This window comes from Hypanus sabinus, chromosome 9, assembly GCF_030144855.1.
Source record: "Hypanus sabinus isolate sHypSab1 chromosome 9, sHypSab1.hap1, whole genome shotgun sequence".
Lineage (NCBI taxonomy): Eukaryota > Metazoa > Chordata > Chondrichthyes > Myliobatiformes > Dasyatidae > Hypanus > Hypanus sabinus.
Genome location: NC_082714.1, coordinates 89,103,235 through 89,116,594, shown reverse-complemented (window position 1 = coordinate 89,116,594; position 13,360 = coordinate 89,103,235). Strand labels below are relative to the sequence as shown.

Sequence of the window (13,360 nt, the reverse complement as noted above, 5' to 3'; positions counted from 1 at the left end):
CTGCTGCCCTGCGACATAATGGACAGTAAGTAGGGGCAGTACAGATCAGACATTCAGTTCCTCTGCTGTTCTGTAATAAGTCTTTGTACATCTCATGGAAATTTGGGAATCCTTCCACAGTCCAAAGACGTACCCGGTAGGATAATTGGTCATTGTAAATTGTCCAGTGAAATCGGGATGCTGGACAGCATGGCTCAGAGGACCAGAAGGGCCTTATGAGGCGAGGTTGAGCAAGCTCAGCCTTTTCTCTTAGCAGCGAAGGATGAGAGATGACAACGGATGTTTATAGGAGGCATTGATCAAGTGGACAGCCTCTTCCCAGGTTGAAAATTGCTAATGCAAGAGGGCACAGTTTTAAGGAGATTGGAGGTAAGTGTGTGGGGCGGGGATGTCAGAGTTAAGTTTTTCAAGTTCCAAGTTAATTGTTACTTTAACTGTATACATGTGTATCACCAAACAACATCCCAAGGTCCATATAACTTGACTGACATGCACGCGCCCCAATTACATGAGGGGCATTTAAGAGACTCTTAGGGACGTGGGTGATAGGAAAATGGAGGGTTATGTAGGAGGGAAGGTTTAGATTGATCTTAAGAGTAGGTAAAAAGGTCAGCACAGCCTGTCATGTTTTAAGTCTAATGATGTATGTGAATTTGAGGACAAAATGGAAGTTAACAGTGAAGGACACTTTTGACACAAAATACCCACAGTGAGAATCATGTTTAATATCAGTGGCGTATGTTTTGAAGTTTGGTAATGTGATACATGATAGAGTGAAACTCAATTACAGTAAGTACATATATGACTAATAAATAGTTCAGTTAAAATAAGTCATTAAAAAAAGATGTTTTCCCCCTCTTTACCCTCATCACTAATAAAAGCTCGAAGTGCTCAGGGGGTCGGATTCTCCCCATTTCCACCTGTTTCCACTGATACACAGGGATGTTCCCTGGAGCCCTTGTGTAATCCTGTTACAGCATTCGTCTCTCCTGCTCTTTCATCTGGGGGGATCTCTCAAGTACGAAGGAACAGGTTCTGACTTTGAGTCTGCAATATGAAACCTTCATGCAATTTGATAGTAAATTTACTTTGAACTTAGAGCAATAAAGAAAACAACTTCAAACCTGGTTTGATAATCGATATTTCTTTAATTTTGATAAACAAAAGCTTTAAATAAAGTGCATGTACATGTATTCCTTCCACTAGTGCTTCAGCCACAGAGACTGGCACCAGGAGAGGGGTAGGATCCACTACTGCCCTCCACCTCTCAAAGCTTAAACCAAACTCCTCACACAGCCTCAGCTGGTAGCTTGTCAGAGACACAGTTTTTTTCAAAAACAGAAAACACTGTAAACATTCAGGAGGTTGGGCAGTGTCTGTGGAGACAAGCAGTTAACGTTTCTGGTCTGGGACGCTTTACCTACATCTCTTAATGTCCGGTGCTGCTTTTTGGCGGGATGTGGGTTAGTCTGGCCTATACACCTCCCTTGAATGTGTGAAGACCAACACAGACCCCCATCACTTGAGCTGGGAACACAATTAGGCCATTAACCCCATCAAGTCCTCCTTGCCATTCACTCGTGGTTCTTGGGAACTGATCATTGCCGTGAATCCACTGGTTGAGGACAAATTTCCTTCCCAGAGGGATACCGGTGGATCAGGGGAGTTTTTGTTATGGAAAATCACTTCTGATGACTGACGACCAGAGTTTAACCCCAATTTACACGCCCCAGGTGTTGCTGAGATGGGAATGGAATGTGCCTCTGGACCTGGTCACCTCTATGAAGGTAGCTGGGAAGACTTCTCAACGCAAAGTGCAACACAGATTAGAAGTCTGGAGGAAGAAATAGGCAACATTTCTGCTGCAGAGATGCGATTTTGGCCCTGATCTGGGGTTGAGTTCTGTACCCCACTGCTCCTCCATTAACAGAGACTGCGGCCGGGGGAGAGAGACGGATCGGGCAAAGTAACCAGCGATCAGGGTTCCATTCCCGCCACTGCCTGTAAGGAGTTTGTATGTTCTCCCATGACTGTGTGGGTTTCTTCCCACATTCCGCAGATGTACAGATGACAGTTAGTGAGTTATGAGCATGTTACATTGGCACCAGAAACAATCCTTGGACTGTGTTGCTCGTTGACACATTTCACTGTATGTTTCGATGTACATGCGACAGATAAAACTAATCTCTTTAAATCCCTGGACCTAAAGGACAGTTGGCATTGGCTCTGTAAAGGCAGCTGGAAGTTCCTCACTTGTGGTGTGGAAAGAGGCAGATCTCTACCTGTGGAGACGACAGACACTGGCATCTGGAGTAGTGCATAATTTGCTGGAGGAACTTAGCGGGTCGAGAAGCGACTATGTAAGGGGAGGAATTGTGAGAAGCCTGCACTGGGACTTCCCACACACTTAACCCTGCCTGTTGGGGAGCATGAGGGGTGGGGGGTGGTGGAGATGTGGAGAAGCTGGTGAAAAGAGGCAGGGATGGATGGAGATTCAGGAGCAGGACATCAAGATCACCTTAGCTGGATTAGGTGCTGGGATGAAGAACAATGCAGAAAATTCTGCTGCATGACGTGTCTCACAACCACCAGAGAACGGTTTCCTTGCCTCTCCACCCCTCCACCCTCCCCCAGCTCTGGTTTGGTTCCAACTGTTTTACCACACCTGTCAAGAGGTATTTGCAGGTTGGAGGGAGCTTAACGGAAGAGCAGAGTGGTGGGGCTGTGTGTGGATACTCCAGGGCTGGTGTTCACTTGGACCAGGCCAGCTCAATGCCTCACTTCTTCCCCTCGTCCAACTCATCAGCTCTCTCCTCCTTTGGTTTCCTCTTGAAGAATCCACACTGTTGGTAGAGAAACGGTTTCTCATGAGAAGCACCATTTTTACATAACTCGCCTTCCTTCCCACAGTGAGAAACACCACCCTTCTTTCTAGTCCCTACACAGCTCATCCTCACTTCCACCATGAGAAACACCACCCACCTCTCTGATGTTTACATAACTCACTTTCCCTCCCACAGTGAGAAACAACACCCTTTCTCTCTAGACTCCACACATTTCAACTTCCCTCCCACTATGAGAAACACCACCATCTCTCTAGTCCCTACTCAGCCCACCCTCCCCCCCATCTGTACTCCCTCCAACCAGTGTATTAGTTCACTGAGGACTGGTCTGTCCTTCTTACAATAAGACACAAAGGGTGATGCGGTCAACCGCAAGGCATTGACCTCGACAAAACCACGTAGTCCTCTATCTCCACACCTTGTTCGAGAGCAAAACCTTCCCCACCATCCAGGCCATGCTCTCTTCTTGCTGCTACTGTCAAGGAGGTACAGGAGCCTTACGTCAGACACCACCAAGTTCAGGAACAGCTATTGGCCCTCAACCAACAGGTTCCTGAACCAGCACAACACTGAAATGATTCTACAGCCTACAGACTCACATTCAAGGTCTCTTTATGACTCGTGTTCTCAGTTTACTTGCACAGTTTGTCCTTTTTTCCACATTGTTTGCTTGTCAGTCTTTGACTTTTTATGTATAAAGTTCCACAAAATTTTTTATTTTCCTGTAACAAAGTGAATCTCCAGGTAGTTTATGTAACAGTAACTTGAACGCCTACTTTGATAATAAACTAACTTTGACTTTAGCATAGAACCACACAGAAGGGAGACAGGCCATTCAGCCCTACTTATCTGTACTGACCAAGGTGCCGATCTGAGCCTGTCCTATTGGCCCACATCGCTCTAAAGCTTTCATCTCCATGGACCTTTGAAATGTTCTTGGTGTACTTCCTCCTGCTTACTTCCATAATTCCATACACCCACCACTCTCTGCGTGAAAACATTGCCCCTACGGTCCCTTTTAAATCTCTCCCCTCTCGCCCTAAACACTAATGCCTTCTACGGTTTGATTCCCCAACCTTGGGGAAAAGACTCTGCGTTCATCCCATCGATGCCACTCATGATTTTATTTATACACCTCCATAAGGTCACGAGGGACATTCACCTTCCAGAGGATGAAGATGATGAGGGCCAGGAGGAGGAGACCTCCGAGTGTGCTGCCGATGACGATCCACAAGGAGACCCCAACCACTGCCGGCCTGATCAGTTCCAGCACCACCTGGCAGGAGGGCAAAGATAAACCTGGTTAAGTCTGTACTTATTTAGAGATACAGCATGGAATAGGCCCCCTGAGCCGCATGCCCCGGCAATACCCCCACCCCAACAAACCTGATCCTAACCTAATCACATGGCAGTATACAATGACCTTGTAACCTACCCGATACGCCTTTGGACTGTGGGAGGTAACTGGAGGACCTGGAGAGAGCCTGCCCTTTCCACAGGGAGGAAGTACTGATTCCTTACAGAGGGCCACAAGACCAGCAGAACTGGGCCATTTGACGCTGATCACGGCTGATCCAATTTCCCTCTCAGCCCCAGTCTCCTGTCTTCTCCCCATATCCTTTCATGCCCTGACCAATCAAGAACAAATTAACCTCTGCCTTAAATATACCCAATGACCTAGCCTCCATAGCTGCCTGTGGCAATGAATTCCACAGATTCACTACTCTCTGGCTAAAGAAATTCCTCTTCACCTCTGTTCTAAAAGGATGTCCCTCTGTTCTGGTCTTAAGACTCCCTCCCATCCTTTCCACATCCACTCTGACAAGGCCTTTCACTATTTGGTAGATTTCAATGAGGTCACCCCTCATTCTTCCAAATCCCAGTGGATACAGGACTGGGATTGAACACCAAACCCTTAAGTCCTGAGCTGTAATTCTATCATGCTGATCACTACTGTGGCGCCTGCAAATACAGATTAGCTCTATTTGTATATCAAAACTTTCTGTGAAATATGTCATTTGCCTCAATGTCTGGGGTTTCATCACATGCTTCCTGCAGACTGACAACCTGAACTGTACACATTTTACACTCTCTACAAAAAAATCTACCTGACATCCAACCTAAACTTTCCTCCAATCACCTTAAAGTAATGCTCTCCTGTAGGTAGTAAAGATATCTTTAGTCATCATATGTACACTGAAACACACAGTGAAATGTGTCAATCGCCTCAACGGCCAACACAGTCCGAGGGCAACACTGTGCTGGGGGCAGCCCACAAAGTGTTGTCTCGCTTCCAGCACCAACAGAGCATGCTCACAACTCACTAACCCTAACTGGTATGTTTCTGGAGTGTGGGAGGAAACCAGAGCACTCAGAGGAAACTCAGGCAGTCTCAGGGAGAGCCATCAAATGCTCTTCTTACATTAACCCTTTCATTCCTGGAATTACATTCATGAACCTCCTCTGGGCCCTCTCCATTGTCAGCACATACTTTCTTAGATAGGGACCCAAAAGTGTTCAGAATACTCCACGTATGGTTTGACACTTCACATCCGGGCTGCAGGAGTGCCTGGACACTGGAAGACGAACTTAGAAACCTGTTTCCCCACCCATGCAGCACCGAAAACCCCGTGTTGAAGAGGACACCTTGCAGAGAGCTCCAGTCAGTGCAGCCACTCACCACTAGGTGGCAGAACAAACCAGCATGGCGTGGTTTAATATTATCTCACCTATCAAGAAGCTCATCTGGCATCCTGTTCACAAAGATCAAATGATTACACAGTGCGGTGAGCTACAGTAAAGGTAAAACAATAACAATGCAGAATAAAGTGCAAACGCTACAAAGAAAGTGCAATAAACAGCAAAATCATAATGAGGTAGATTGTGATGCCCAGACTCCATCTTATCGCACAAGATGTCCGCTCAGGAATCGGATAACAGCAGGATAGAAACTGTCCTTATGCCTGATGGTTTGTGCTTTCAGGTATTTGTATCTCCTCCCCATTGGGAGAGGGGAGAAGAGAGGATGTCTGGGGTGGAGCGGAGCCTCTAAGTCTGCTGCCTGCTTTACTGAGGCTGTGAGAAGTGTAGGCACTCCATGGAGGCTGGTTTCCTCCAATTGGTTTGCACTCAGGTGCAAAGCAGTCGCTGTACCAAACCCTTATGCACCCAGATATAACATTGTGCATCGATAAAACCTGGTGAGTGTTAACGAGAACATGCTGGGGAAGTAGAAGTCTTGGTGAGCTCTCTTGGCCATGACGTCAACATGGTTGGACCTGGACAGCTTTAAACTCTCAAACCTCTCACCCTCAACACCACTGAAGCAGACAGACACCCCTCCTTTCTGAAATCATGGAGAGGGGGAAGAAAGGCAAGCAGGAGGAGGAGAATGTGGACACCTCCATTTTCCACAGAATGACGCGGAGGACATTCAGAGAGATTGGGCATTGGGCAAGATCTGCTCACAAGAGGCTTGTTTGGGATCCCCGGTGACACAACAACCAGAGGCCATGGTTTGGTACAGCACTGACTGTCCATGGCTGCAGCACAGTCTGGTGGGGGGGAAAGCAGCAGGGTATGTTCCAACTGGTGCTGAGTATGCTTCTGACTTTGATCAGGCCAATAAAGAAGCAGCAACTCCGGGAACTTTTCTCATCTGGCTATGTGATCTGTCAACCTAGAGGGAGGTTCACTCTGTGTCTGACCCCGGGAGTGTGTGATGGGACATTGTGGAGGGAGTTTCACTCTGTGTCTGACCCTGGGAGTGAGTGATGGTACAGTGTGGAGGGAGCTTCACTCTGTGTCTGACCCTGGGAGTGCGTGATGGGACGATGTGGAGGGAGTTTCACTCTGTGTCTGACCCCGGGAGTGTGTGATGGGACAGTATAGAGGGAGTTTCACTCTGTGTCTGACCCCGGGAGTGTGTGATGGGACAGTGTAGAGGGAGTTTCACTCTGTGTCTGACCCCAGGAGTGTGTGATGGGACAGTGTAGAGGGAGCTTCACTCTGTGTCTGACCCTGGGAGTGTGATGGGACAGTGTGGAGGGAGTTTCACTCTGTGTCTGACCCCGGGAGTGTGTGATGGAACAGTGTAGAGGGAGTTTCACTCTGTGTCTGACCCCAGGACTGTGTGATGGGAAGGTGTGGAGGGAGTTTCACTCTGTGTCTGACCCTGGGAGTGTGTGATGGGACAGTGTGGAGGGAGTTTCACTCTGTGTTTGACCCTGGGAGTGTATTATAGGACGGTGTGGAGAGAGTTTCACTCTGTGTCTGACCCTGGGAGTGTATTATAGGACGGTGTGGAGGGAGTTTCACTCTGTGTCTGACCCTGGGAGTGTGTGATGGGACCGTGTGGAGGGAGCTTCACTGTGTCTGACCCCGGGAGTGTGTGATGGGATGGTGTGGAGGGAGTTTCACTCTGGATCTGACCCTGGGAGTGTGTGATGGGACAGTGTGGAGGGAGTTTCACTCTGTGTCTGACCCCGGGAGTGTGTGATGGGACAGTGTAGAGGGAGTTTCACTCTGTGTCTGACCCCAGGACTGTGTGATGGGAAGGTGTGGAGGGAGTTTCACTCTGTGTCTGACCCTGGGAGTGTGTGATGGGACAGTGTGGAGGGAGTTTCACTCTGTGTCTGACCCTGGGAGTGTGTGATGGGACAGTGTGGAGGGAGTTTCACTCTGTGTCTGACCCTGGGAGTGCGTGATGGGACAGTGTGGAGGGAGTTTCACTCTGTGTCTGACCCTGGGATTGTGTGATGGGACAGTGGAGAGGGAGCTTCACTCTGTGTCTGATCCCCAGGAATGAGTGATTGCCTTGAATCTCCTTTGAACTTCACTCTGATATCGTAAAGCAATGTTGACATTTGAACCCTCGAAAATGTTCACTCTATCTGTGCCTCTCAGAAGTTTATATTCAATTCCCAGGCCTGCAATCTGACATGCATGTCGAAGTGTGGAGAAACGTTGAACAGAGCTGTGTTGCTGGAACTGGTAGTGAGGTGGGAGGTTACAGAGAGCTGGTGCCTACCTCTCGATGGTGGGCCGTATCTGGAACTGTCAGTACCTCGGGGGCACGCACGTCCAGGGTGAAAGTGGTCACAATCTTTAGAGACCTGAACTTGGCCTGTCGGGAAGGATGGAAGGGTTTAGCAAGTACATATATTATCTAAGTCCGTATGTACAACCTTGAGATTTGTCTTCTTGCAGGCAACCACACAGAAACACAAAGAAACTCCACACAACAAAGACTGAAAAACATTCAATATGTAAAAAAAGAGCAAATCGTGCAAACGATATAAAAGTATAAGTAACACACAGAACTACAGAGTCCCTGAAAGTGAGGCTACAGCTGAGGCGAGGCCACAACCACAGTCACTTCAGAGCAGTGAGCTAAACACCAGTTCATTCTTCACCCAGCCTTGACACCTTAATCGTTTTCATCTGTATCTGTTCTCCTTGTTAATATCGAACACTCCTTCATTTTGCTGGATAAGGACAATATCAAGCACTAGCCTCTGAGATAATCAAGGAGCGGAGCCTCAAAAGGTGGCGTCCATTATGAAGGACCCCCATCACCCAGGACATGCCCTCTTCTCACTGCTACCATCAGGGAGGAGGTACAGAAGCCTGAAGACACACACTCAATGACTCAGGAAGAGCTTCTTCCCCTCTGCCATCAGATTTCTGTATGGGCATTGATCCCATGAACACTACCTCACCACATTTTTATTCCCCTTTCTTTGCACTACTAATTTAATTATTTTATATACTTATTGTAGTTCACAGTTACAGCCTTCTGAACCACCCTATCGATCTGTGTAGCCACTTTCAAGAAGCTGTGAACTTGGATCCCAAGATCTCTCTGCTCGGCAACACTGTTAAGGACCTTGCCCTTTAACAGTGTACTGTCTCCTTGCATTTGCCCCGCCAAGGTGCAACACCTCACATTTATTTGGGTTAAACTGCATCTGCCATTTCACTGCCCATATCTACAATTGATCTATACCATGTTATATTCTTTGCCAGTCTTCTGCACTGTCCGTAATTCCACCAGTCTTGGTAGTCTTCAGACTTACTTACCCACCCATCTATATTTTCATCCAGCTCGAACAGGCCCCTCAACCATTACCCTCTGCCTTCTAAGCACAAGTCAGTTGTGAATCGAAACAGCCAATTCACTGTGGACCCCATGCATGTTAACCTTCTGGATGAGCCTCCCATCCAGACTTTGTCAAGCACCTAATAAAATCCATGTAGAAAACACCCACTGCCCTATCATCATCAATCTCTCTCATCACCATGACAAAAAACTCAATCAAGTTGATAAGGCACAACCTGTCACGCACAAAACCATGCTGACTGTCTGTCTCTCCCTAATTAGGCCATGGGTTTCTAAATGCACATATATCCTATCCCTAAGAAATTTCTCCAGCAGTTTCTCTTCAACTGACTTGAGACTCACAGGTCTATAGTTCCCAGGATTTTCCCTGGTTCGCTTCTTAAATAGAGGTACAACATAAGCCACTTACCAGTCCTCTGGGACCTGATCTGTGGCTCGAGAGGACACAAAGGTATTGGTCAAGAACCCAGAAATCTCATCTCATCAGGCCCTGGGGACTTATCCACCTTTGTGGATAAGTATTCACTACGGAAAAGGATCTTTGAGATTGTAGGGATGACTTACAGCGGACTGAAAAACTTGAGCATGTAAATATTAAGAAAGAGGATGTGCTGGAGCTTTTGGAAATCATCAAGTTGGATAATGAAGTGGAGGGATGGGTTAGTAAGTTAGCTGATGACACAAAGGTTGGAGGTGTTGTGGATAGTGTGGAGGGCTGTCAGAGGTTGCAGTGGGACATTGATAGGGTGCAAAACTGGGCTGAGAAGTGGCAGATGGAGTTCAACCCAGATAAGTTTGAAGTGGTTCATTTTGGTAGGTCAAATATGATGGCAGAATATAGTATTAATGGTAAGACTCTTGGCAGTGTGGAGGATCAGAGAGATCTTGGGGTCTGAGTCCATAGGACACTCAAAGCAGCTGCGCAGGTTGACTCTATGGTTAAGAAGGCATATGGTGCATTGGAAGTGAGTTTAGGAGCAGAGAGGTAATGTTGTAGCTAATAGGACCCTGGTCAGACCCCACTTGGAGTACTGTGCCCAGTTCTGGTCGCCTCACTACAGGAAGGATGTGGAAACCTACAAGGATATTGCCTGGATTGGGAAGCATGCCTTATGAAAACAGGTTGAGTGATCTCAGCCTTTTCACCTTGGAGCGACAGAGGATAAGAGGTGACCAGATAGAGGTGTATAAGATGATGAGAGGCATTGATCATGTGGATAGTCAGAAATGGCTAACATGAGACGGCACAGTTTTAAGCTGCTTAGAAGTAGGTACAGAGGAGATATCAGGGGTAAGTTTTTTTTACACAGTGAGTGGTGAATGCGTGGAATGGGCTGCTGGCGGTGGTGGTGGTGGAGGCAGAAACGATAGAGTCTTTTAAGAGATGCCTGGATTGGTATATGGAGCTTAGAAAAATAGAGGGCTATGGGTAACCCCAGGTAATTTATTGGGTAAGGACATGTTCAGCACAGCTTTGTGGGCTGAAGGGCCTGTATTGTGCTGCAGGTTTTCTATGTTCCTAGTTATCTTACTCTTGATGTATGCACAGAATGCCTTGGGATTCACCTTCATCCTACTTTCCAAGGACTGTTCATGGCCCCTCCTGGCTTTTACAACTCAGTTCTTTCCTGCTTTTCTCGTGCTCTTCATGTTTCATTTGATCCGAACTTCTGAAGCTTTACGTTCTTTTCTTCTTGACTAAATTCATCACCTCTCTGGATATCCAAGGTTCTCTTATCTTTCCATCCTCGTCCTCCCTTCTAACAGGAACATACTTTTCCTGTACTCGGAGCAATTAAATTTTAAAGGCCAATAATCCATACACCTTCTTAACTGACGTGCACAACTTTGAGGGAACTATGGACATGGATCGTCAGATCCCTCTGTCTCTCCACACTGCTAAGAATCCTGCCACCCACATTCAAATTCCACCTTCCAGATAGAACCACTTCACACTTTCCTGGGTTGAACTCCCATCAGCCACTTCTCAGCCCAGCTCTGCATCCTATCAATGTCCCTGTTGTAACCTATAACAACTTTCTACACCGTCCACAACTTCTCCAATTTTTGTGTCATCTGCGAACTTACTAACCCACCCTTCCAGTTCCTCATCCAATTCATTTAAAAAAATCACCAAGAGCAGGGCCCCCAGATCCCTGCGGACTGGTCACTGACCCCCAGGCAGAATACGCTCCACCTGCTGACAGCCTCTCCCTTCTGTGAGCAAGCCAATTCTGAAACTACGCAGCCAAGTTTCTCGGATCCCATGATATCTCAACTTTTGTACTTGTACCTGAACAGATCCATTTATCATCAAAGACCCAACCATCCAGGCCAAGCCATCTTCTCTCAGCTCCCATCAGGCAGGAGGTACAGAAGCCTGAAGTCCCACATCACCAAGTTCAGGAACAGCTACTTCTCTACAACCATTCAGTTCTTGAACCAACCTGCACAACCCATATCACTACCTCAGTATAGTATCTCGTGGCACCATCATTGTACAATTTATGTTGTGTTTCAATGTGCCTGTGATGGTGCTGCAATTGCTTTGCACCTGTGCCACAGTAACCAGGCACTCACCGTGGTGAAGAAGTGTCCGTAGAGCGCGTAGCCGAGGTGGAGAGCCAGATCCTGGTTCCTACCCAGGGCGCCTAGGTGACAGGTGAAGGTGGTGCAGAGGGTGTTGCTGCAGTCCTGTGGGCATGGGAGAGGATCAGAGTCAGACAGGGCTCTGCTTACTCCCCGGCTCCAGTCCTCGGGACTGGTGATTCAAGAGGTCCACCCACCTCCGTTTGCCCCCGGATCCAGTGTATTCTAAACTCGGTCTGTAAATCAAACCCACCCCCCCACTCTCACTTCTGTCTGACATCTCCCCCCTCATTCCTGGCCACTACCCTCCCTCTCTCCTTTCCCTACTCAAATACCTCCTTCCTCTCCCCACCCCCCGCCTTCTTCCCCCACAGCTGTCCCTACTTCCTTTCCCTTCTTCCTTCCCCTCACCCTCACTACTATGTCCCTTCCTCTTCTCCCGACACTATCCCTCGCCTCCCTCTCATCCCCACCTTCCCCTCCCTCTCCCGTTCCCTACTGCCCCTTCTCTCTCCACTTCCCTCCCCTTCTTCACTATTTCCCTCTTCTCCTTCCCCTCTCTTCAAGATTTCCCTTCTCTTCCCCTTAGAACCTCCCCCTCAATATATCCAGCTACTTGCCTTCTATTTCCCTCCTTCCCTCCCTTCCCCTCTCCCCCCTGCTCTCCCCAAGCATATCTCCTCCCTCTCTCTTTTTCCCTCTCTCCCCCTCCTCCTCCCTCTCCCTTCTTCCCTTCACTCTCTTTCTCTCTGCCCACTGCCCTCCCCTTCCCACCAACATCCACCTTCTCCCTCCCCCTCTCCTCTTCTGTTCTGTTTCCCTCTCCCCACCGTCTATATCCACTTCCTCCCCCCGTCCCTCGCTGCCTTCCCCTTTCCCAGTCACTCACCAGTCTCTGTAGGTACTGGAGATCTCTGGGGAAGATCTGTGGGCCAGCCACTGGCTCCCACCCCGGGGGCTCTGTTGCGTTTTGCATGTAACAGTTCACCCCACTGACCTGTCGGGTGACACAGACGCAGTCAGCAGGAGACGATGGCGTACAGTTTAACCCACCGGGCCAGTCAGACAGTTCACAGATCCCAGGGAAGAGGGAAATGAGTCACAGCCGACAGCTTTGCCTTCCCTGCAGTCGATCACTCCGCAGCTTTTAAGTAAGACAGCATCTCCTCCAACCCTGACCTATCCTGCTTCGATTCTGACAAAACTTTGGCTCAGCCACACTTTGTACTGTGTGCAGTTTATCATTTTTGTTTTATTTAGATACAATGATGGAACAGGGCATTCTACCAATGAGGCTCACCACCCAGCAACCCCTGATTTAACCTGGCTGAATCACAGGACAATTTACAATGACCATTTAACCTACTGACCAGTACGTCTTTGGAAACCAGAGTACCCTGAGAAACCACAGGTGCTCACAGGAAGGACGTACAAACTTCTTACAGAGCACCTCAGAACTGAACTCCAACAAACCGAGCTGTAATTGTGTCATGCTAACCACTACGCTAGCGTGGTGTCCTGTTACAGGAAAGATGTGGAGGCTTTGGAGAGGGTGCAGAAGTGGCTCACCAGGATGCTGCCCAGATTAGAGAGTGCGAGTTATAAGAGGCTGCACAAACTTGGAAGGGAAAATCTGCAGATGCTGGAAATCCCAGCAAACTTGGACAAACTTGGGTTGTTTTCTCTGGAGTGGAGAAGCTGAGGAGAGGCCTGACACTGAAATGGACATCGACTCCTTGGACACTACCTCACTTTTTTTAATATACGGTATTTCTGGATTTTGTACGTTTTTAAAATCTATTCAATA

General features: G+C 48.0%; 1 protein-coding gene across 1 annotated transcript in view; it reads right to left on the bottom strand.

The window, feature by feature from the left end:
• Positions 1 to 1,128: 1,128 nt before the first annotated feature.
• The window catches only part of itga10 (integrin, alpha 10), a 194,973-nt gene continuing 182,741 nt past the window's right edge, over positions 1,129 to 13,360 (bottom strand). The window contains exons 26-30 of the mRNA XM_059980120.1: positions 12,443 to 12,550; positions 11,545 to 11,658; positions 7,873 to 7,968; positions 4,006 to 4,119; positions 1,129 to 2,843 (exon numbers count right to left, since the gene is read on the bottom strand). Of these exons, the coding sequence (XP_059836103.1) occupies positions 2,778 to 2,843; positions 4,006 to 4,119; positions 7,873 to 7,968; positions 11,545 to 11,658; positions 12,443 to 12,550 (498 nt within the window). The 3' untranslated portion in view covers positions 1,129 to 2,777. The remainder of the gene's footprint in view (positions 2,844 to 4,005; positions 4,120 to 7,872; positions 7,969 to 11,544; positions 11,659 to 12,442; positions 12,551 to 13,360) is intronic.